This window comes from Apus apus, chromosome 8 (genome assembly GCF_020740795.1).
Source record: "Apus apus isolate bApuApu2 chromosome 8, bApuApu2.pri.cur, whole genome shotgun sequence".
Classification (NCBI taxonomy): domain Eukaryota; kingdom Metazoa; phylum Chordata; class Aves; order Apodiformes; family Apodidae; genus Apus; species Apus apus.
Genome location: NC_067289.1, coordinates 856,787 through 880,894, shown reverse-complemented (window position 1 = coordinate 880,894; position 24,108 = coordinate 856,787). Strand labels below are relative to the sequence as shown.

The 24,108-nt window shown below is 43.7% G+C and overlaps 1 protein-coding gene across 9 annotated transcripts in view; it reads left to right on the top strand.

Annotated features, from left to right (window-relative positions):
* The window catches only part of GIGYF2 (GRB10 interacting GYF protein 2), a 77,391-nt gene extending 53,368 nt beyond the window's left edge, over window positions 1-24,023 (top strand). For 3 of the 9 annotated variants that reach the window (XM_051625809.1, XM_051625815.1, XM_051625808.1), the window contains 21 exons: window positions 1,553-1,770; window positions 1,858-2,020; window positions 2,107-2,307; window positions 2,744-2,934; window positions 4,327-4,486; window positions 6,363-6,529; window positions 6,894-6,982; window positions 7,995-8,102; window positions 8,646-8,743; window positions 9,224-9,324; window positions 10,128-10,289; window positions 12,080-12,181; window positions 15,011-15,169; window positions 15,759-15,995; window positions 16,576-16,698; window positions 17,323-17,526; window positions 17,647-17,852; window positions 18,149-18,303; window positions 19,558-19,727; window positions 20,067-20,214; window positions 22,251-24,023. In XM_051625809.1, the coding sequence (XP_051481769.1) occupies window positions 1,553-1,770; window positions 1,858-2,020; window positions 2,107-2,307; window positions 2,744-2,934; window positions 4,327-4,486; window positions 6,363-6,529; window positions 6,894-6,982; window positions 7,995-8,102; window positions 8,646-8,743; window positions 9,224-9,324; window positions 10,128-10,289; window positions 12,080-12,181; window positions 15,011-15,169; window positions 15,759-15,995; window positions 16,576-16,698; window positions 17,323-17,526; window positions 17,647-17,852; window positions 18,149-18,303; window positions 19,558-19,727; window positions 20,067-20,214; window positions 22,251-22,318 (3,230 nt within the window). In that variant the 3' untranslated portion in view covers window positions 22,319-24,023. The remainder of the gene's footprint in view (window positions 1-1,552; window positions 1,771-1,857; window positions 2,021-2,106; window positions 2,308-2,743; window positions 2,935-4,326; window positions 4,487-6,362; window positions 6,530-6,893; window positions 6,983-7,994; window positions 8,103-8,645; window positions 8,744-9,223; window positions 9,325-10,127; window positions 10,290-12,079; window positions 12,182-15,010; window positions 15,170-15,758; window positions 15,996-16,575; window positions 16,699-17,322; window positions 17,527-17,646; window positions 17,853-18,148; window positions 18,304-19,557; window positions 19,728-20,066; window positions 20,215-22,250) is intronic. The other 6 variants (XM_051625811.1, XM_051625810.1, XM_051625813.1 and 3 more) reach the window with 6 other exon arrangements.
* The last annotated feature ends 85 nt before the right edge of the window (window positions 24,024-24,108 follow it).

Sequence of the window (24,108 nt, the reverse complement as noted above, 5' to 3'; positions counted from 1 at the left end):
TTCGTGGCCGCCTCTGGACACATTTCAGAGGAAGCAGGCATCCTCTTCTGAAGGTGGTTGTTAATTGAGCTCTCTGAAGTACTTACTCTGTTAGGGCATCTTCAGTGAACCTTTGTCTTTGCTTACATATTTGTAGAGAAGTCACTGATGAAGAAGAGTTTGGCATAAAAGGCCTAAGATAATAAGAATTACATTAAAGCAGGCAGAAAAGGTGGGTTAAGTGCAAGCTTGTTGTGCTTCATTTCTCTAATGACATAATGACATTAAAAAGGTTGCATCAGAACATTGATTGGACAGTTTTTTGCATTACAGAGATGTTACTTGTTTCTAAGGCATAACTAGAAGCACAGATTAAGTGGAATTAAGCACATTGTTTGCAAATAGGTACATGGTGGAGTGAAGTTGTTGTTAAAGTCTAACCTTCTGTTTCCTTGATAAACAGCAATGTCTGAAATGTGTCCAGAGGCAAGTTGCACAAGTCCCATCCTGAACAAACCACTCCTGCTTTTTTCCTCCTGCTCTCAGTGACATTTCTGTGCATGTACATTAAAAACGGACTAAGGCCTGTTCAAATACCTTGGAATGGAATGCTGAGACTTGGAATGATAAGGAAAGAGGGAAAGCTTTCCAAATTCAAGTATAAATTTGACTTCACTTCTCTTTCTAAGCTCTTGAGAAGACACCTTCATTCAGGCCATCTTAAAATCCTTACTGCAGTGTTGCCACTTAGATTGTAAATAACATGCTGCTAAGCAAAGCAAACTGGGTGTGAAAAGATTGTAAAAAACTTCCCAAGCAGAAAAGTGTCACCAGAAAGATGCAAATCAAAACCAAAATCACCTTAGTTTTTAGTGCTTTTTGTGGTGGCTGTGTGCTTTTTCTAGAAAGAAAAAAAGCATGTTGTTTTCTTGGTCTCAGAATTGGTGCAGTCGGTGCTGTGCCTGTTTATCAAATGGCTACCAAAAAAGTCATAGCAAAGAGGAGAAACTCTTCCATTTGTTTCATATGACTGAGGAGTGTTTCCACATCAACCTTAATGTCCTAGCTATTAATCATGCAAAAATCCACCTTTGTCTCACAAATACAGTACATGTAAAACAAACTCCCCTGAGAAATGCTGTGAACTTTAAGATTACATTTTATCAAGGAATCAACTTGCCTAAAAGAAAATACAAAACCTTAGAGAGATGCCAAAAAAGACTGAAGTCACTGATGGCTGGTAAGCTGAGTCAGCATCTAGTGTCACTTGTCTTATTTTGGTGCCCCAGCATGTTTTAGATGGTGTAGCCTAGCTTTCCCGGTCTTGCATGGTTTTGTAATACTCATCATTCCCTTTATCATGTGGGAAGATAGGGAGGACAATGTTGTAATGCCTCCTGCTGAAAGGCGAGACGTTCCCTTTCTTTCCCTTGTCCTTGAAGATGCCTGTTCACAGGTAGATTGTACCCTGAAGGGCCTTTCTGAATCTGTCCCTGTTTGTCATCTCCTCACCCTTCCAAGTAAGCTGCCAGCCCCTGGGCTGCCTGGTAAAGTTGCTTTTCCCCCACCTCAGACGGGCCTCGTTCTGCAGGCTGGCGGGAGCACATGGAGCGACGGCGGAGGTTTGAGTTTGATTTCCGGGAGCGGGATGAGGAGCGGGGCTACCGGCGCGTGCGCTGCGGGAGCGGCAGCATGGACGACGACAGGGACAGTCTCCCTGAGTGGTGCTTGGAGGATGCAGAAGAGGAAATGGGAACGTTTGACTCCTCGGGAGCGTTTCTGTCTTTAAAGGTGAAAAGCTGTCTCAGCCCTGTGTTCACTTTGAGCAAATGTCCTGTGATGTCGGGTGGATGATGGGTTGTTATGTTGGCTCTGTAGAAGGTGCAGAAGGAGCCAATCCCTGAGGAGCAGGAGATGGACTTCCGACCTGTGGAGGAAGGAGAAGAAAGATCGGACTCTGAAGGGAGCCACAATGAAGAAGCCAAAGATCATGAAAAGGCCACCAAGAAAGAAGGGGAGAAAGCAGATAGAGCAGTGACAGGTAAGGGGGACTTCCCATGCATCTGTTCTATGCTGCAGTGTAGAATTTCCAACAATTCAGTTACCTAGAACCGTGCAATGTTACAGAAGCAGTGGAGGAAGCCGTCCAAGCATCTTCACCAGCTGCCAGGTCAGATACCCCACCAAAATCCCAGCCTCCAGACTCGCTGCAGACAAGCCTGTTTGAAAGGAAGGAGGAATCTGTGTCAGAAAGGACAGAAAAAACAGAAGAGAAGGAGAATCGAACGGAGACTACACCACCAGCTAAAATGGCCAACAGAGGAGAAGGTAATAAACCTGGTAGATCAATTTAGTAAGCTTCCAATACTTGCCCTGATTAGTCTTGGTCTCTTTTCAGAGGCAAGGACTGGATTGTAGTGATGAAAAGCCATTTGCCAACTGCCCTGTAAATACAACATTGGTCAGATATACTGTCTCAAGTACTTGCAGTGCACTGGTGCTTCCCACCACACCCCAGTCTAGACAGCCATGAGCTGGTTGTGGATGTGCCTCACCAGGGTAGAGCAGATCAGTCTGGACAGGCAGATGGGGCTGGTGAATGGGCTATGCTGAAATGTGCCCAGTTCTCTGCTCTTTGTTCCCTGATGTTGGGTGAGATGCCTGTGCTGTTAACACTACCACTGTGCACACCTACAAACAGGAAAGTCTGGAAGTAATTTTCATTTATTTTAAAGGTTCAACTAATTTTAACATTTTTCTTTAGATCTGGCTTCTGTTGCTCAACCTTTGCCACAGATTTCTGCAGACACAGCTTCTCCTGCTCATCTTTCTCCCCCCGTTTCCAATTCAAATCCTGCTCTGCGACCAGTTCAGACACCTGTCACCGCTGCTCCAGGCATGGGCAACATTCCCACTGACCCAGATGATGAAGAGGGCCTCAAACATCTAGAGCAGGTACAATTTCTCAAATTCCTTTGTTGTTGACATTTGTAAGGCTGGAGCAATGTGGAATGCAAAATATATTTGAAGCCCATAAACGCAAAAATGTAGCTCAAACTTTACACTTCACAGTGGCTGGCACTCCAGAGGGCTGTGCTGCCATCCAGTGTGACCTGGACAGGCTGGAGAACTGGGTAGAGAAGAACCTACTGAGGTTCAACAAGGGCAAGTGTAGGGTCCTGCACCTGGGGAGGAACAGCCCCATGCACCAATACAGGTTAGGGGAGGACCTGCTGGAAAGCAGTTCTGAGGAGAAGGATCTGGGAGTCCATGAGCTAGCAGTGTGTCCTTGTGGCCAAGAGGGCCATTGGAATCCTAGGGTGTATGAGGAAGAGTGTGGCCAGTAGGTCAGGGGAGGTCATTCTCCCCCCTGCTCTGCCCTGGTGAGGCCACACTGGGAATATTGTGTCCAGTTCTGGGCCCACCAGTTCAAGAGAGACAGGGAATTGCTGGAGAGAGTCCAGGGGAGGGCAACAAAGAAGACTGGAGGACTGGAACATCTCTCTTATGAGAAAAGGCTGAGAGAGCTGGGACTCTTTGACCTGGAGAAGAGAAGACTGAGGGGAGACCTTATTAATGCCTGTAGGTATCTCAGGGTGGCTGCAGGGAGGATGGAGCCAGACTCTGCTCAGTAGTGCCCAGGGACAGGACAAGGGGCAAAGGGCACAAGCTGGAACATGGGAAGTGCCACTGAAATATGAGGAGAAACTTCTTGACTGTGAGGGTGACAGAGCCCTGGGACAGGCTGCCCAGGGAGAGTGTGGAATGTCCTTCTCTGGAGATGTTCAAACCCCCCTGGATACGATCCTGGGTAATGTGCTCCAGGGGATCCTGCTTTAGTGGGAGAGTTGGACTGGATGATCTCTAGAGGTCCCTTCCAACCTTGACAGTTCTGTGATTCTGTGAATGTACTGAAAGCTACTTTTCTTCCCTCTGTTCTTTTTTTGGGGAAGAATTCATGCCTATGTACTATTTTTCTGAATAAGGGTGTGATACCCAGTGTTAAAGATCCTAGTGCTTATGACCACTGTCAAGTGGCCTTGCTGTTGGCCTTGAGAGACCATAAAAGTGTGCCCAGTGTGTTTAAAAAAAGCACACTGAGTTTACTGACCGCTGGCATGTAGAGCATTTTTCGTGCTAGTGCTCCCGTTCCTGTTGCTGGTTCTGATGAGGTGGTAGAGTGAGCTCGGGGTCTGTGGTGCAGGTACACCAGTGCCTGTAATTGCTGGTACACGCTTGAGCACTGGGTGCTTCAAGGTGGTTGTATTTGGTGCACTTGTTTCCAAATCTGTAAGCCCTCAACCAGCTCTTCACTCTGTCACTTTCTGGTTTGGATGTCTCTTGCAGCAAGCAGAAAAAATGGTGGCATACCTTCAGGACAGTGCCCTTGATGATGAGAGACTAGCAGCAAAAATTCAAGAACACAGAGCAAAGGGTTCCTCAATGCCATTGTTCCATGAAGCCATGCAGAAGTGGTACTACAAAGATCCACAAGGAGAAATTCAGGGTAGGTCTGTGCCCTTTACACTTCCTCTTTTGTTTCACAGAACTGTTAGAGTTCTTCACAAAATTACTGCCAACAGATACTGATGATTATTTTTACAAGAGCAGCACAGGGAATTTACAACTCTAGAATTGGATTTTGAAAATAGATCTTCTACTCATCACTGCCCCCATCAGCTCAGCATCCCTAATGTCCAGAATTACACTTTATTGTAGCTAAGGTTTGCTATCACCTCATGTTTCTGTAGATTGAGATTAGACTAAAACGTGGTTTTCATGCCAGTAGTTGCTCAGATTTTCAGATAATAGTGGAAACAAAAGAAGAATGTGGCCACTCAGTAGCTTGTTGCAGAATCCTCAGCGTTCTCAGCCTGAAGACACTGAGTATTCAAGGAAGGGTAACTTTTTCAGAATCTGGAGTAAAGAGAAAACAAGTTCTCACAAGCCAGTGCACATGCATAATCCTAGTTTGAATTGTGCTTGCAGCCAGTGCATTAGTAGTTCATATAATACCAGCTGGTTCATCCTTGCAGTTTTTGTTTGAGAAATCTCAATTCTTTTGCAATGAAAATTGGAACAGGTCTTTTGTGTGGATACTTGCACCTTTGCTTTCAGAAGGTACTTTTCTTTTGGAGGTCTTGGGGCTGTGTTTTAGCAGCTCTTCAGCTGCCTCCCAAAATGCAGTTAAGCAGTGACTTCCTTAATTGCTGTGCTTCACTAAGTAGTAGTTGCTAACACTGTTTAGTGTGACTGACTTCCTCAACTGTGAATAGGGTTTGTAGGAGTGTTACTTGTGGGATCTGCACCAGTCTCTTGTCTGCAGGTGTGACACATCTTCAGGGTTTTCTTCTCACCCCTTCAGATTTAAAGCATATTAATGGTAAAACATTGTTACTCAGTGCACTTGAAGCTGTATGTTAGTTGCTCCTGGATGGTCATTGCTCAGTGATGGTCAAACAGTTTTTCGTTGGAGTAAATACTTCCCTTAGTGTGACCTCCAGAAGTAAACACTCCCACAGAATTTTTTCTTGGGATACCACTTGTGGTTTCATATTCTCTGGGAGGCATTACCTTCTAAAGATACTGCTTCTACAGCAGGTGAGAATCACTGAACTTTCTTGCTTTTCAGCAGATTTTTTTGAAAACTTGTATTCATGTGGTTCTTACTCTTTTCAATAACCTGTTTTTAGTTCTTTGTGTCCATTTGGATATGTAACATTAGTATAGGAGTCCTCTTTTAAAGGGAGTGGCTGAGATCTTTCTCAGGAGAAAGAGGAAGAGAAGTGTAGCTTGTGGAGAAGGGAAAGAGAAATGGATTTTTCTGTTATCTTAAAAAATGTCTTCGGCTCAGAGGTGGATCTATCTTAAGTTCCGGAAGCAGAACTTCTCCAAAGCATATAAATTCCACTGGTGTGAAGGCAAGAGATGAACCAGGCCAGGACTGTTCTGTTACCTGTGCAGTGGATGTGGGGAAGGTAGCACTGATGCTGCTGGCGGGTACTTCTGAGTGCCAAACTGGAAATGGCAACTGTGGTCAACCTGGTGCTGAGCTTGAGATAGGGAGCTTTGCTGGCAGGCAGGACGTGTATCAGCTGGAGCAAGCTCCATACAGAGGTGGTTGCTTGGCTTTCTCTCCCTCCCATGCATGGTAGAATACCTAGTAGATACCTGGGGGATGCTGTAGCCACTGTAAAGATCTAGATGCATGCAGTGACACCAGCCTTGGACATGGTGTCTGCCCAGCCAGGTGGGTGAAATGGACAGGAACACTTGATGCTGGGGACCACGTTATTTTAGCAAGCACCATGCTCTTTGTGTCCAGCATGTTCAGCTTGGCCTTACTTCCCCTTCCCCCTTGGTATTGGTTGCTGTTATTTCAGGTCCTTTCAGTAATCAGGAGATGGCAGAGTGGTTTCAAGCTGGGTACTTCACCATGTCGCTGTTGGTCAAGAGAGCCTGTGATGAGACTTTCCAGCCCCTTGGAGACATCATGAAAATGTGGGGCAGGGTTCCCTTCACTCCAGGTCCAGCACCGCTTCCACATCTGGTAATTATGGGACAGCTACAGTATTCACATAGGCCTGTAACAAAAAAAAATGCAACCATTTACATTTCAACTGCTCTGTCTTGGAATTGCAGGTGTTTTGAGCACCAAAATTAAACCCTCTGTTAAATTACCTTTCTTAAGAGGATAAAAGACACTCACTGTAAATGTTTGTTTTGCCAGGGCTGTGGCTGGAGGGCTTGGTCCTGTGCCACACCACAGGCTTTGTTTGTAAACATTGATTTATGTCTAGATACTGTTCTGTCTGCTGTCTTTCCAGTTCAGAATGCAACTTGTACTTTGTTTGCATTTGTAACACTACTGTTATAGAGGTTATTAAAATGGAATGTTTTATTCTGAAACACAGGGCGAGCTGGACCAAGAGCGGCTGACTAGACAGCAAGAGTTGGCCCTGATCCAAATGCAGCACCTCCAGTATCAGCATCTCTTAATACAGTAAGGCTGCCAGTCCCAGAGATCTTCCCGTGGCTCTTCTGCTCTGCATATTTAATCATCTGGGTTCATCTTCTTGTCATTGTTTCCTTGGGCAGTGGGGCTGGGAGTGCTTCACCTCCAGCAGCAATAGCCTGTTTCCACAGACACCAGAGGCCACAGAATGAGGGCAGAGGGCTACCTCAGGCATGATTTTAAAATCTTTTTCTGGGTCATGCATAGCTGCTTGGGTGAGACCTGCTAGACAGGCAGCTGTTATGGTCAAGCTGAATCCCAGCTATCCTTGTCGTGCAATTTGGATATTTTGGAGTCAGGGAAGGCTACATGTCTTTTGAACTGGAGATGGAGAAGACAGAACTCACTTTTGGTCTGCTTGCTCAGCTTTTTGCAGATCAGTGGAAGGTAGCTGCTGCAGAAAGCAGTTTGTCATCCATTTTTGCCAGACCTCTCAGGTGTTCAGTTTTGGCCAGTTCCTAACAACTTGTTTTGTAGGAGCTTGGAGAAGAGAGGGCAGCCAGATAAGACCGCTCATTCAAGGGGTCCTGAAAGCATGTGCCATGATTCTGATTTTGGAATATTGATTGTCAGCTTATGACTTGATGAGGCAAGAGCCTTCCCTGTACTGGGGGATGCCTTGACATACTGGGGAAAAGATTTGGTTTCAGTAGATGGGCAGTCTTCAAAGCCTCATAAATTTGCACAATCTGTATGTAATGGATAGAAAAAGAGAAGTAGTGTTGCACAGCTTGGAAGAGAATCATTGGACAGCAGTAATCAGTTGACATAGTTAAGGGTGAAGAGAAATTTGGTTCTCCTTATGTGGCACTGTTTGCATTCCTATATTCTGATCCTTTCCAAGGCCCCACCCTGGTTTCCTCTCATATTCAGCCTGTACATCATCTAGGTCAGTGGGCTTAGTCCCGGAGAACGAATCTATGCACAGCTTCTGCAACTGGGGCATTATATAAATAAGCAAGTGAACAAATACCAGTGATTCTCTGCTTCTCTTTTGAAGACAACAATATGCACAGGTGCTGGCTCAGCAGCAAAAGGCAGCCCTTTCATCCCAGCAGCAGCAGCAGCTTGCTATTCTCTTGCAACAGTTCCAGGCCCTGAAAATGAGGTGAGTTAAAAGTTACACATCTTCCTATACTCTGATTTGTATGTAATGATAATTAAAATCTTGTCAGTGGTGTGCCCTGTTCAAGTTTGCTTGTAATGGAGCATTACCTATTTTAAAGATTGTGTGAATATGAAACAGTTGCAGGATGTTGAATACTTGTTATATATTTAGCTTTTACCTCAGAGAATATTCATGAAAACAAGGAGGAAGATCTTGTAGTCGAAATCATACTTGGGCCAGATCTGTTGTGCTGGTAACAGAATGGCTTTGCTAGTTAAGTTCTGCAGTGCTAGATGGCTGTTCCTCTAATGAGGCTGTAAGAAGCAAATTCAGAACTGCAGCTGTACTGGCTTAGCCCTTGCCTTGGCAGCAGGGAGGAGATGAGCAAGAACTCTGCAAGCAAGTGGCATTGTCTGCGTCCTATTTTTGTTTCAAATAGAGGTGTGGAAGGAAAGGAGTATGTTACAAGTTACTGAATCTCACGTGTTCAGAGCACTCCTCTCCCTGGAAGTGGCATGTTGACTGTTCCTGTTGGTATTGCAGAATATCTGAACAGAACATGATGCCACCTGTTACCAGGTCTGTGTCAGTGCCGGACACTGGCTCAATATGGGAACTTCAGTCAGCTTCACAACCTACAGGTAAGATGATGCTTAGCACATGTCAGAGATACTCAGAAAAGTTTATGGATTAAGAGCCAACATCTTGGAGGTGATCAGTCTCTTTTTGACACTAAGGAAAATATTTTTGTGTCAGTATCTTTAACTGGTTTGGCTGCTTTGCCTTGCAGTTTAAATTCCTTTTGAGAGCTATGAAGAATATGGGATGTTTTCCTCTGGTTATGGGAAGTCTTGATCAAAATGGGTTGAGTGTTATATTATAAAGGTGTTCTGCACTGGTGGGAGGAGTGTGAACAGCTGATCCTTGTGTAGAATTGTGTATGAAATCCAGCCTTCCTTCAGTAGTGGTCATGTCTCATTCTACAGGAAGATAACGTGGCCCTTTACTGACAAAGACTAATTTCAGTTCATAAAATGCAGTAACTGCGTTTTCCCTTTTCACTTGTTTTTTGTTGATGTGCTTATCTTTGCTTGTCAATGTTTGTTTTCTTCACTATCTAGTCTGGGAAGGAAGCAGTGTCTGGGATCTCCCCATTGATACTGCATCTCAGGGACCAGCTCTAGAACAACTTCAGCAGCTCGAGAAGGCCAAAGCTGCAAAGGTCAGAAACTGTTTTGTACTGTAAGAAGTTGGGATTGCTGTTTTGCAGGGAACTGTTTCTTGAGCCAATGAAGACTGTTATATCGTCAATCTTCAGGCTACTCTGTACCATTTTGATTAGATTTTCATGGAAAACACACTTAAAGAGAATATGGGTTATAGAAACCAGTTATGAGATCCTGGTGGACTGCTGCTTGGAAGCCATTGCTGTGGAGGTACCACTGACCTTTAAAGTAGTGGTTATGTTTTTTTGCACTTTTGATTAAAAACTTTTCACTAGCCACCTCTCTTTTAAAATGAGATCATCGTGAGCTGTCCTGCCACCCCTGAGTAGGAGCTAGGAGCAGGTAGTCATTCTCTTAATCCTCTCACATCTTGTCACCAGAACTGCTTTGGGGAATCCTAAGAGTCCTGTTGGTCAGGGTTGTTTCACACTTGGTATAGAATGACTTTTGAACCTGTGTGGTTCCATACATTTCCTGAAACTGATTATTTTATGATGACTGCAAAGCAACTCGCTGCTAGCTTCTGAAGTCAGGTTATTTTGAGGAGCTGATATAGAAAGACTGACGAGAGAACTGGTGTTCGTTAGAGAACAGAAGCTGTCAGAAATCTTTCTAGACTATTTCAGGAATGTGACCCCAGGAGGCAGGCAGCTGATAGGAGGTAAAATTGCAGTTAAGGGAGAGCATCTGTCAGAGGCTTCATCTGTTATGTTGTTACTGTGCCCTCAGCAGAGTTGCCCTAAGACATGGTGTAGGAATACGTGACCTGCATCTGAGTATAGTTTTATGTGAATTGTAGCTAGAGCAAGAGAGGAGAGAAGTGGAAATGAGGGCCAAACGAGAGGAAGAGGAGAGGAAAAGGCAGGAGGAACTTCGGAGGCAACAAGAAGAGCTACTTAGGAGGCAGCAGGAAGATGAGAGGAAACGACGGGAAGAAGAAGAACTGGCCCGCAGGAAGCAAGTGAGTTTCCTCAATGTAGTTAATCTCTAATTAATTTTAATACTTCATAAAACTCACTTTAAGAATCCTGTGGGGTCCAAATAATCTTTGGTAGGTGTGTCTGAAGACAGTTCTAATTTTTCATGTGAGTATATAAAAATTATTCTTCTGTTCTTGATTTGAAGTTTAAGGGCCCAAATTGCAATCTGAGAAATGGAGGCTGATGGTTCACTTCAAGATAGGTTCCCGTTGGTGAGTTGAGAGGCTTTATTCCATCTAGAATATTCCCTCCCAACTTCTTAATGTCAATGTTAGACTTCTAGTTAGTTGCCCAGTTATCATATGTTTAATCTTTATTAATGATTCAGTCTAGTGCTTTGATAAAGGTAGTTCTGGAATAGACTGGAGCTTGAGCTGTTTCAAAGGAATTAAAGGTAGAGGGCCATAGAGGAAAGAAGTGGTTGACATTTAGCTTATTTTCCCCTGTTTTTTTTTAACCTAGTAAAATTTTTTTTGTGTGTAAATTATTAGGGCTATGGCAGTCTGTCAGCTTTATTTTCTGGAGCTAATATTTGAGAAAGGAAGGGATGTAGTTTGGACAAGAAGATTTGTTACAACAGATGATGTGATCTGTTGCAGTAGGAGACTGTAGGAGTTGTAGTATGTTCTTAATCTGACAGGAACACGAAATGAAGACATTATTGGCTTGCTGTTTTCAGCATTTACTTCTGAATTCTGTATGGAAGAAAGAGTAATTATTCCTTAGGTGTTGTAGGAAGAAAAGACAAAGTGAGTTTTCGCTGTGCTTGTGAAGGATAAGCACGTTGTTGAGCTTAGTGAGTAAGGGGTTAGTCAATAAATGCCCTGTAAAGTAGCACATGAATAACAGGCAAAAGTTATAGTTTTGTCCTTTATAGTATTTTCTATGTGCTTAGGCAGCTATCAAGTGCATTTCCTGGTTTCAGGATCAGACACTCCTGAGGAAGCCTCTACAATCTTCAGTTTCAGTTGTGGGTTAGTCGTGGAGCTGCATTCACTCAGAGTTTGGGTTTTATCCCTGCAGATCTATGTTAGGCTGCAGTGGGGAATGTAGGGACCTTTCATGGGATCATGAAGAATCAAGTCAGTAAATAAAAAGCTCCTTGCTTTCACATATCTGCTTTGTGAGCAGCCAGTCTTTTTGCTACACAGTGGAAAAGCATCCTTTGATGGTTCAAGCTTTACTGTAGCACTAAAGCAATCATGTACTCCAGAGTTTAACTTTTGAGTTAAGTTGCTTTAGACCTGTTTTAATAATTAATTTTTCAGCAGATCACCTGGTAACTCAATGTGTTTCATCCATGGTGGCTTCAGATAAAAGACCTGGGTGGTTTCTGTTCAGATTAATGGTTTTGCTACTGTGTTACTACTTAGAAATGTCCATGAAATTCCAAAGTTTTCTGTCCACCTTGGATTTGTACAGTAAACAATCTGACTCCTTTTCTGAGATGTCATGGGAAATAATTATTTACAAGGACGAAGCAGAATGGGATTGAAAAGCAGTAACAGCAAGTGTCTTAGTTAATTATTAATGGAATAATTGCCACAATGCTTGATTCTGAGCAGTATTGTCTTGAAAAGGTAACAAAGAGTTTTAAGCACTTCTCTGGAAAGATAAAATAATGTATTCTGTATTTGAAAAAAAACTGGTCTAATATTTGAATCTGACTTCTGTACTGGAAGGCATTGTAGAATCAGGGATGAACTGATTTATTAGCATGGATTTATACAGAGGAGATGATGCTTAACAAATTTGATTAACTTCTTTTGAGGAGATGACAGTGAGAGCTGAGAGGGGTGAAGCAGTAGACTTAATCTGCCTGGACTTCAGGAAGGCTTTTGATGTAATACTGCATAAAAGACTAGTATATAAGGTTAGTAAATATGCTGTTGATGGTGAATTCTAAATTAAAAAAAAATAACTAATAGAAATTCAATTCTGTAGGATGAAATGTCATACCAAATGTTGAATCCAGTTCTGTTAATAGTTTTCATCAATTTATTGCACTGTAGAATTGCAAACAGTAATGTCCAGCTTCTGTAGCTCCTGTGTTTATTTTTTGTTTCTGGTCTCATACCTTCTATTTTGTAATGATTGATCTCTTTCAGGAACAAAATTTGAGGTTTCATAATTAGCTAATAATTGTTTTCTCTGAATTACATCTTTAGTGGTCCCTTTAAAGTACCTGGTTGAAAGATGAGATCCACAAAACTAAAGATTTTTGAGCAGAATTGCAGATTGTCCTGGTTTGTTACTAATGAAAAAATGTTTATATCATCTTATTTAAGAATCCTGAGCCTCCTGAAATGAGGCTATTTAAGGATTTTCTGCGATATTTGAGATACTTTAAAAGACCTGAAATAAGTTGTCTGTGCACCAAGATGTGTGTGCTTGAAAACAATTATTAGAAAAGATGCTAAAAGAATATTGGGATTCTCTTGGAGCAGGAAGCTGTGAGTGTGGGAGCAGCAAGAACCAAAGGAATGAGTCTGTTTACCATACAAAGTCAGTGGCCGAAAACTGGAGAACTTAGAATGTTTTTGGTCACATGCTCAAACAAAACATTGGATAATAAGATACAAAAGTAAATTAAGACAACCCTTTCTATACAGCTGTGAAGAGCAGGAAAAAAGAATTACACCAGTCTTGTTTCCCTGCTTTTCATAATCTTGCAGATTTTTTTGCCATGTTGCTTCCACACTGTTCATCTTCAGTTCTCCAGGGGAGAGAAGTCTGTTTTTTTGATTGCCTCACTCAGCAGTGTCTGTCCTGGCATAGCTGATCAGGAGAGAGATCCCTCCAACTTAATTGGTGGCAATTCCAGCCTTCCAGCCTCACTTCCCAAAAGGAAAGTAGGGCAGATATGCCAATGAGCTGCTGTTGTAAAGGAGGACGTGGCCTTGGTTTCTGTCTCTCAGGTGCTGTGTGTTGTGTCACTGGCCAGTGCCCAGTGTCCCCTGCCAGACTGGTGGCAAGGCACCCTGAGCTGAGGGCCCTGCTGTGTGGTCTCCAGTCACACAAAGCACACTGGCACACCTCTAGTCTTCAGTGGACTTGTCAGCAAAAGGACCAAGCAAGAATGTTTCAGCACTTGTACTGGGGACACTTGGTTATTGTGACTTGACCACGTGTGTCCAATAAATTCAGTTACAGGCCCAAGTTACAAAAATCCTCCAGGTGTTGTGTGTCATGCTTGAAGCTTTTGTGAATATGACAAATCAAGAACTTGATTAATGAGCAAATGATTCACAGTCTGCTGTTTTATCTCTAGCTAGTAGAAATAAAACTTAAAGCACTTACACTTAGCACTAAACCACTTAAGCGATATACAGGAATAGGAATTACTTTTTGGCTTGCAGCCAGCAGCTCTGCAGTGCCAGAGGGTTGCTTATAAATAAATGTTCTGTCTAGTGGACAATTACATTGTCTACACCTGAAATAAGCCCCTGTCAGAACTGTTCAGGGACCTGTGTTGCAGTTGCTGTGTGTATGAAGGTCTGGTATCAGATTTAGTCAGGGGTTTATAGATTGCAGAATTAACTTTGTTGATTTACCAGAGTCCAAAATTTATGTCCGTGCTGCACAACTAGTCTCCCCTCATCCTGAGAGCAATGTATTGCTCATTAAAAACTTGTAAGAGTACTGATTATTCAAAGGGAAAATGTATTTATGAAAGCTTAAAAAATTCTTGTCCAAAAAGTAGGATCTTCAGGTTAAACTGGTAGCTGAAGTCAGAATGCAGAGAGAAGAAAGGAATGAAAAGCAAGGTGCCCTTAACACAGTTGCTGGACTTCAGAGATAACAAAAGGCAGCAAAACTTGATGCAGGGACAAGTCAGAACTGGGGGAGAAGCCACACAGATGTGCTGCCCTTTAACAGTGTCCAGGAAGGCAGCTGCAGGCTGGCTGTGCCCTGCTGCTCCAAAAAGCAGGTACCTGAGTGGAAGAACGTCTGTTGATCTTCAGAGCAGTAGGAAAGGGTGCTGGTGTTTCATTTTAAAAATAAGTAAATAATTTTGCTACTTGGAAAGCAAATGTAATTTATTGGGAGCTAGTTAAATAATTTAGGGAAAATCAAAATTTAGTGCCCAAAATCAAAGTCCTTCAAGAGACCTCTAGCTGTCCATACTTTTTAAATAGGGTTGGAATAGCCCAGTCAAAGCCCTTTTGTTGAGTTCTACATCTCTGAGACTTCCAGAAGTTACGGGGTCCTTAAGTGTACTGGGCTTCCTCAGCTTAATTCTGGTATCTGGAGATGTGGTTTGAGTTTTGTGGTGCACTTGAGAAGTCAGTGTTTAGAAACTCATTTAAGTAGGAAAAGCTTCCAACTTAGAGCTGACACCCCAATAAAAGGAATTAGTGATACCCACACACTAAACTATATATATTGGAAAGAGGTGTCTCACCCTTTGTTCCTGTTCTCAGCATCATTCTTTTTAAAACCAAAGGTTAATGATTTCAGTCATTCAATCTGTTGATTTTTTTCATTAAAATAATTTATGTATGAGATGCAAGTTGCATTCAAAAACTTGTTAACATGTGGGTCTGTAGAGTTGAATATATTGTTTTAGTAGTGCTTAGCTTGGAACTGAGGAGCTTTTCTTGAGGCCGTTTATCTGGCCAGACCATGTTGTAGTCTGTGTTCTGATGTTGTTTGTCAATAAAATGGCATTTAGAGATGGACACTTTATTCCCAACTCCAGGAGGAAGCCCTGAGGCGGCAACGAGAGCAGGAAATTGCACTAAGGCGGCAGCGGGAGGAAGAGGAACGGCAACAGCAGGAGGAAGCACTTAGAAGATTGGAAGAGAGGAGAAGAGAAGAGGAGGAGAGACGGCAGCGAGAAGAGCTGATTCGTAAACAGGTGAAAAATGCCAAAAGGGACCTGTTGTATTTCACTGTGGAGGCTGCCAGGAGGAACAAGCTTTGACTGTCAGGGGGGCTGGACTAGATGACCTTTAAAGGTCCCTTCAAACCTCATAGATTCTACGATTCCTTTGCAGCTCAGATGTTGAGTAACAACTGTAAACATCACCATTTTTGTCACCTGATGACATCTTTTATGTCAAAACTTCTGCCTTTTTATTCCTGTCAGTTTTTATTCCATTGGAAGTGTAGCAGTCCTCAACTGTAAGTAGTATGAGCAGAGAGAAGCTCACTGGAAGATGCATAGTTCCTAGAAGGAAAGTGGTATGAAATTAGCTGGTCTGAGCCAGGGAGATGTCACATCTTCCAGCGTCCTTGGTGGAGTAACGGGAACCTGGTATTTGTGGGGGACATAGACTATTTTGTTGGGTTTTCTGCCTGAGCAATGTACACAAATGAGCAACGTGAACAGCACAGGTGAGATACGAAGGCCTCTCTGTTCTGTCGGAATGTCAGTGCCACAGAGGAGGAGTAACTTAGATTTTTGAAGTCCGCTTAGACTTTGCTCCTCTTTGTTTCCTGGGAAGGAAGAGGAGGCTGCCAAGTGGGCACGTGAAGAGGAGGAGGCTCAGCGGCGACTTGAGGAGAGTCGGCTGCGCATGGAAGAGGAGGCAGCGAGGCAGCGGCTTGAGGAAGAAGAGCGGAAGCGCAAGGAGCTGGAACTCCAGCGCCAGAAGGAGATCATGAGGCAGAGGCAGCAGCAGCAGGAGGCTTTACGGCGGCTGCAACAGCAGCAGCAACAGCAGCAACTTGCACAAATGAAGGTAAAGTGTTTCTACACTTGAACTTCCTCCAGTTCAGTGCAGTACGTAGAACCACAGCTGAATTCGGGTAGACTAGAGCAGAGCAGGGATGGGTGAACTATCTGGAGAGGGAAGAGCTTAAAAGTTGACTGTGAAAGTGATGGGAGAAACAAGAGGAAGGTAAGTTACAAAATAAGAGTCAGTCAATCGAAGTGTGTTGGGAAGGGATTTGCAGATGAGGACAGATGTTTATTTTGCTGCAATGGGTAAGGACCAGTGCAAAGTTTCTAAAGCTTGGAGTTCCTGAAGTCTTGGAAATCAACACTGGTTGCTGTTTTTCAAGCAGGGATGAGTTAAGTTATTCTTGATACACTGTCTTTGACACTGTGATTCTTTGAGGGCAATTAATGAACCATGCAGTTTATACCTTGAACATTTCATACTTAATTACACAACTTTACAGTTTCTAGTGTTTTGTGAAGGGTGGTCTGTCTTTTCTCCTGTACTGTGGGTACCTAGTGATTGTTTTGTTATCATTACACTTCAGCAGTATTCTCTATAACATCCTGTAATTCCTAATGATGTGGGTTTTTTCTCCCAGCTCCCTTCATCTTCAACATGGGGTCAGCAATCAAATTCAGGAGCTTGTCAATCCCAGACCACACTGTCACTGGCAGAAATCCAGAAGTTAGAAGAAGAACGAGAACGGCAGCTTCGAGAAGAGGTAAATGCTCCCAGCAACTGAGTGCAGCTTGTTAGAGTGGGCTCAACTCTGTCACTGCTTAATTGTCAGTTAAGTCATTAAAAGGAATGGTGAGGATGAGGAATGTTTCTTGAAATGGAATCACCTGAGTAAAATACTGTCTTTCAGGCATGGGTTCAGTAAGTGCTTGTTTGGAAGTTTTTATAGCTTCTTAATGCAAGTGTCTGAAAGGAGGGGAAACTACCCTTGTAACCCTAGGAGTGCCATGTGTTCATCAAACAATATAAAATTCACACCTATATTCTTATATGCTTGCAGGTATGTGCAAGGCCAGGGCAGTCTAAGGGGGGTTAAAAAAACCCAGGTGATGGTAGAACAGAAGCTACTCCTCCAAGACCCCAAATGCTTAGCTGGCTGCAGTTGGGATTTGACAAACTTGTTCTGCCCGAGGCTAATAAACCATTTGTATGGGACACTGTTACTTAGTGTCTCCTTTTTTGGAAGAATTATAGTGGCTCAAATAGCAGGTCAGCCAGACTCCTCCAGAAGAGAGTGAAGTCAGCTTAAAACCCATTTCCCAGATAGACTTTTGCATAGTAATTATCTTCTGAAAGTATGGATGGGCACTTTTCTTGCACCCAACAGCAAAGGCGTCAACAGCGTGAGCTAATGAAGGCCCTCCAACAGCAGCAGCAGCAACAGCAGCAAAAACTGTCAGGCTGGGGTAATGTCACCAAACCAACAGGCACCACCAAGTCACTGCTGGAAATCCAGCAGGAAGAGGCAAGACAGATGCAGAAACAGCAGCAACAGCAGCACCAGCAGCCGAACAGAGTCCGAAATACTACGGTACATGGGGTGTTATCCTGGGTGTGCAGGGGAGCAGCATCTGGCAGTTCCCATTCTGCTCTTGACTGCTCTGCCAGTTCTGGTGCTGTTAACTGGGATCTCTTTGTTATGTTTCAACAGCACGCTAACCTGCACACCAGCATTGGGAATTCAGTGTGGGGCTCCCTGAACACTAATCCCAGCAACCAGTGGGCATCTGACCTAGTCAGTAGCATCTGGAGTAATGCTGATACCAAAAACTCAAATATGGGTTTCTGGGATGATGCAGTGAAGGAAGTGGGACCTCGTAACTCGACCAATAAAAACAAAAGCAATGCCAGCCTCAGGTAGGAAATGGGGAAAGACCTTTTTGCAAAGAACAGCTACCACTCCTGAGATGATCACTTAGCAATTATAACATATCCATGTGTTTCCATCTTCTTCTGTGTCACTCAGCATCTGTTTTGACAACAAAAATAGCTAATAGGTTACCATCCACAATTTATTTTGTCATCTACTTGGAAAATCAGTTGGTTCTTAAAGAGTATTTGCATCTTGTAAACCTGCCTTGTCACACTGTACTATACACTGTATCGTTGATAATTCTGGTAATTCATAATTTATTATGTTTTCGTTTCCTTAGTAAATCTGTAGGTATTACAAGTAGACAAAACAAGAAGGTGGAAGAAGAGGAGAAGCTGTTGAAATTGTTCCAGGGGGTTAATAAAGCCCAGGATGGATTCACTCAGTGGTGCGAACAAATGCTTCATGCACTCAACACAGCCAACAACCTAGATGGTAAGAGGTGGGGAGAAATATAAATGATCCACTGTGAGACACAATACCCAGTTTGTGTCCTGACCAGATCATTCTGAGAAGCAGCAACAACATCAAAGTAATGCTTTTAATGCAGTCAGCAAAACAGCACCAGTCAGTAGTGGTCTGAACTGGCTGCATTGTCTTCTCCATGGTATTTGCTGGGCTGCTGATAAAGTATCAGGAGGATTGGGGACAGTTTGAAAGTGCCACCCAGAGCTCTGCTGATATTTCTGCTGGTCATGGAAGCAGGTGGTGGATAGTGGATTAGCAGGCAGGTGAATGAGGGTCCAGTTCACTTTCAAGTGCATGCCAAATTGCCATATGTCCCTCAACAAAGCATTTCTTTCGTGGGAAGCAAGTTGTTTTTTTACTAATTATGCTGGAGAACACGTGGAATAATGTCCAGTCTGAGATGACAAATGGATACCTTCTTGTAGCCGAAGCTCTGTGGGTGTCCTTCTGCCCCCAGTGTGGACCTGTGCAGGTGCCAGTGCTCCAGCAGCTGCAGAGCTGGAGTTCCATGCGACCCTTGAAGCCAGGCTGTCCCCAAGCCAGGATCACCCCTCCCACAGCAGCAGTGCCACAGCTTCCCTTCTCGTAGAGGACAGATCCTGGAAGGGGCTTGTTGGCCTTGGATGAGCTGTATGTGGTGTCTGGGCACTCATCCACAGTGGGCTTCCCTGCTTCCAAGGATATTTTGTGCCACAGGTCCCAGCCAGTTGTCCTTGTGTCTTCATGGCTTGTGCTTTGCTTTGCCCTTCTCCAAGTTAAAATATTCAGTGCAACCAAAGTATCTTAAAAGAAAAAGAGATGGTAAAGAGGGCTTGCAAGTGAGCTAGATGTTGAACTCAAGGTGCCTGCAGTCAGCTGCTGTTAAGTGTGACCTGTTGTGCTTTGGCCAAAAAGAGACTGTACTGATGACAGCTCTGAGAAGAGCATCTTCTGCTTGGGCCCGGCACGAAATTTCAGCCATAAAGCTGATGGGTAACATACCCTGAGGATTATCACTTTATTTGTCCTTCTCATCCTGGTAGCCTTTCTTCTTGCATTGATGGTGGAACAGGTGAAGCATTGCATGCTAGGGCTTTACTGCAGGGCACTGACAAGGACAAGCTGTTGGCAGTTGCTACCAGATTAGCAAATATTTGCACCAAAAATCCGAGGTTTGTGTTTAACGCATGCGTGTGTTCACACATCAACAGCCTCCCCTCATGGTCTGCCTTCTTCTTGCAGTTCCCACGTTTGTTTCTTTCCTGAAGGAAGTGGAGTCTCCCTATGAGGTCCATGATTACATCAGAGCCTATCTTGGAGATACTCCTGAGGCCAAGGAGTTTGCCAAGCAGTTTCTTGAGCGCCGTGCCAAACAGAAAGCCAGTCAGCAGCGGCAACAGCAGCAGCAGCAGGTACATCTTACTGCACCTACATCTTACACCTAGCGGGGTCTAGAGGCTGGATTGACAGGAGGAGGAGCAGGGTTTTACAGGTCATGGGAAATGCGAATAATAAAGCGGATTTCAAATATTTACTGCAGAGTCAAGTTCCTCTACAGGTAACACCTGAGGCCAACTATAAATCAGTGTCTTAGTGTGCTTTAAAACAAGGTGGATGTGTTGGATGGAGCCATCCCAGGCTAGTGCTGCCACACATGGTGTAGAAGGTGCTTTGGGGTCTCTGAATCTTTTCAGTGTAAACAAACCAAACTTAATTGCTCTTTATAGTCCTGCACTTGCTTTGTTTTCTAGGATTCCGTGTGGGGAATGAACCACAGTTCGCTACATTCGGTCTTTCAGACCAATCAGAGCAACAACCAGCAATCCAATTTTGAGGCTGTGCAGAGTGGGAAGAAAAAGAAGAAACAGAAAATGGTTCGTGCAGATCCCAGCTTGTTAGGTCAGTTTTTCTTTCATTTTTAGAAATAAATGTTGAAGTTGGTAACAGCCTTTGTAGAGTATAGAATTCTTGTTAGCCTTAAATGGGAATACTGAATTTGAACAGAAAAGGTTGAAGCATCATTAGAATTTGTTTCAGTATTATGTAATGATTTTTAAAATTCTCTATCCGTTTCATGGAAAACTTTTGTCATCCAGTTCCTCTTTAAAACCTTGGTTATTGCCTGGAAACCTAAGTAGTTCAGGGATGTCTGTTGAACTGCCCATCCTCTTTTGAGTTCACCTGTGCCTGTTGTATGGAATGAGTGCTAATTCGTTCTGTTACGAAAAGCATGTTTTCTGTTGATTTGTCAGGAGCAGCCTCTTGAGATTTGTCTTTATTCCTTCCTGCTTTTTTACATGAGCTAACCACCCTGGTCAGAAAAGATCTTAGGACAAGTCTTCAGTTGGAGCAGTGGAGATTATGACGTCATTGGCAATCTTTTCTTTTCATTGTGTCTGTCAGTTTTTGTGGGGGTGGGAGTTGACCAGCCCCTATGACAACAGGTTTCTTTCAACTGGCCTTTAAGATGCAAGGGCATCATGGAAGTGAGCATGTAGTGAGCCTTGTGGGATGTAAAGCAGCCCTGTAATGCCCTTGTGGAGTAAATGAGTCCACATATGTGCTATGTGTGATGAAAAAGTTGCCAGAGCACCAGACTGGGCCAGTGCTTGTTGTGCTGGGGCTCCTTAGCTCCTGTTTGTATAAAGCAGCCTGGTGTTGACCACTTGGAAGTCACTGCTTTTGTAAGGCTTTGACAGAGCCCTGCCTTTGTTTTTTATCTTCTCTTTTTCTTCCCAACAAGATGAATACTGTTCAGTTACATCAGTGATTTCTGTATTGAAGCATACTGACTTTTCATCCTGACTTAGGCCACCCCTGGGTGCCAGTGCAGTGAGGCTGAGCTGGGTTTTCACTTGGATAGTTTGAAAACCTGCTCATGTGATATGAAGAAGGAATCACTGAAAACAATTAAGAAATTGCAACTGTAAGAGAAGTAACACCTGCAGCTTCTTAAAAGTCAGTACACTCTGTTATTTTGTAACTCCAAAACCTTTAAGATAACATACTCCCTGAAGAGGGAGCCAAAACAATTTTCTTAAACCCGCTGAACAGAGCACTTTTTATCTGTTGGAAGAAAATGGCTGTGAAAGGGGGTGGTTTTCTAGCACAGAGCAAGCCTTGAGAGCAGCCCCTAGACCATGGGATGTCAGGTTTGTGTTTAGAAGCCTTACACAGGAAAACTTTCCTTTTTCTTATGCTCCACATGGGGTTGGTATACCATAAAAATTTGGTTTCAGTAGGAAAGTTGCATAAGATTTACTGGAAGTTTTCCTTGAAAATGCTTTTGCCTTTTCCTCACACTTCCCATGTGTCCTCAGCACTGGTGGTTAAAAGGTTGGGTAGAAGTTTAGATGCATCTTGAGCTGTCTGCGTAGCCCTGTGAGTCTGTCCCTTTTCATGTCATACCTCCTGAGAGAAAAGATTGTCAAAAAGCACAGAAGTACATGGAATTGCCACGAGATCCCATTGGTACATGTACATGACTTTAAGGGGTAGAATTGCTCACAGCCACTCAAGTGTTGAGTATGATTCCACACTGTTTTCACAAAACGCCATTTCTGCCTCTTGAGCCCTCAAGCAGAAGTCTGGCAGGCCCTCCAGGTTCCAGCTGACTCAAACATGCTCCCACCTCACTGCTCTGCCTGGTACCAGACCAGCTCTGCAGAGGACATCTTTGAAATGGAAGCTGAAACTTCTGCTTATCTGTTATTAAAGAGTGATACTTATGTAAATATACAATTGATTATTGTTGACTTACAAGGGAAAAAAACAGTTTGGGTAGTTATATCTCTAGCCCTGCTGCATTTCCCTGAGATTTTATTTTGTGTGGATTATTCACTATATCTTACATGTGGTACTGCATGTGGCAGGTGTGTTGCATCAAGTACAACACCAAATCCAGATGGTTAACCCGAGTCCTTTCTGGTTTGCAGGGTTTTCAGTGAATGCCTCATCAGAGCGGCTCAATATGGGAGAAATAGAGACTTTGGAAGACTACTGAGCATGTGCAAATCAACTTGGCTTTTCCTGCATCTGTTAACCATGGGTTCTCCGTTTGGGACACAGTCCTCTCCACCATGCATCCTTCTTCCCCTGGCAGTGAATCACAGAATCAATCATCTCAGGCTGCTTCCTCTAGCCCAGCGACCCTTTCTGCCCAGGACTGCACAGGCGTTGTTCCTACTGGCAGCCTAGAGTCGAGTGGACTTTGTTCAGAGCCCTGGGAGGGTGGGAGATAGGATTCCTTCACAACAAGGCTGATCTGGGCAGCAAGCTTTCACTGTGCTGTGATTTCTTCTGCTGACATACCTGGGAAAAAAAAAAAATCAATTGGGATTCTGCAAACCGTTGCTTCCCTCTCCTGGTTGCTCTTACCACATCCAACACGCGCAGTCACGGAGAGAGAGATGAGAGCTTGTGGTTAACAGATGTTGGTCAAAACCAAAATGCCACACAGATACTGACTTCCGTGCTCCATCAGGGCAAGAGGTGCTCTCCCAGGCCAGGAGTTGCATTCATAAGCTAACCTTAGAACTGGCAACAGCAGGAGAGGGGCGGTGGCGGGCGCAGTTTAGCTTGGGTTGATTTGAAGTTGCACACCCCCTGCCAGCCCTTCTCAGCACATTATTTTCGGAGGGAAAGCTCGAGTCTGTCTTCATTAGGTGGTGATGCTGAAGCTGGTGGAGTTCCGTGTCAGCATCCTCCAGCCTTACTGGAAAAGTGGGGACTTCTGCTCTGGGAAAGAAAAAGGGGTGGCATCTCTTCTTTCAGCTTGAATTTATACCTTAAATGCTACCTTTGGAGGGTTAGGACCAGTTTATTTTGAGCTCTTTTCCTGCAAATTTGTCTCGTTTAAGAGACAGTAGGGTCTTTACCGTGTGGAGCTTTAGTCTTTGGTGAGGGTGAACACTGGCTTTCAGATATATAGCCCAGCAGTCTTAGCTAGTTGTCATTTCCAGCAGTGCTTAGGTTAATGAGCAGAGATGCCCTTTTGTCATGAAGAGAGACTGTGGAGGGTGAAGCGATGTGCAGTGATGGCCCTGCTTATCTTCTACACCTTAAGCTACTTCACACACCTTCACTGGGATCCATGATGCTTAAGTATTTATGGAATCATAACCTTCCTCTCTCACCGAAAGATTAACACCACCTCCCCTTCTCCACCCACCCACGTGCACACACCACACAAGAAAGGAAATGAAAACTGCCAAATGCACTTAAGTTTCAACCCCCTGGTCCCATGTCCCATCCCCAGAGGGTTAGAACCTGCCAAGGGAGATACGCTACAGTTCTGGTGGAGTTGTATAAAGGTGTCTGTCTGTCTGTCATCACTGCCTAAAGAAAACAGTTCGAGTTGCTCAAGAGCAGTTTGGCTTTGGATTTTATTTTGTTTGGTTTATTCATTTTTTGGGGTCACCTTCCCCTCCTCCTCCTCTCTCTTCCCCCTGCCCCAAACATGTACAGTAACTATACAGAGACTGCTGCAGACTTGTATATAGTTTTTGGATCCAGTAGCATGGAGAGACTTGGGAACTGTTGCAAATCTGGTCTCCCTCTCTCCTTTGCTTTGTAAATTCATAAAAGGGGGAAGAGGGGTAGTTAAGATGTTTACAAAACTTTAAACTCCCTCTGAACTTTTGCCAGTGTTGGGGGGGGAAAAAGAGAGAACTTAAATAAAACCTGGTTGTATTATATCTGAGAGAAAACTTTCTGCTTGCATTTGTCAAATCTGAGTTTTGAGAAAATTCCTGGTGCTAAAACTGACCCAAAACCTGCCTTGCATCAGTTTGC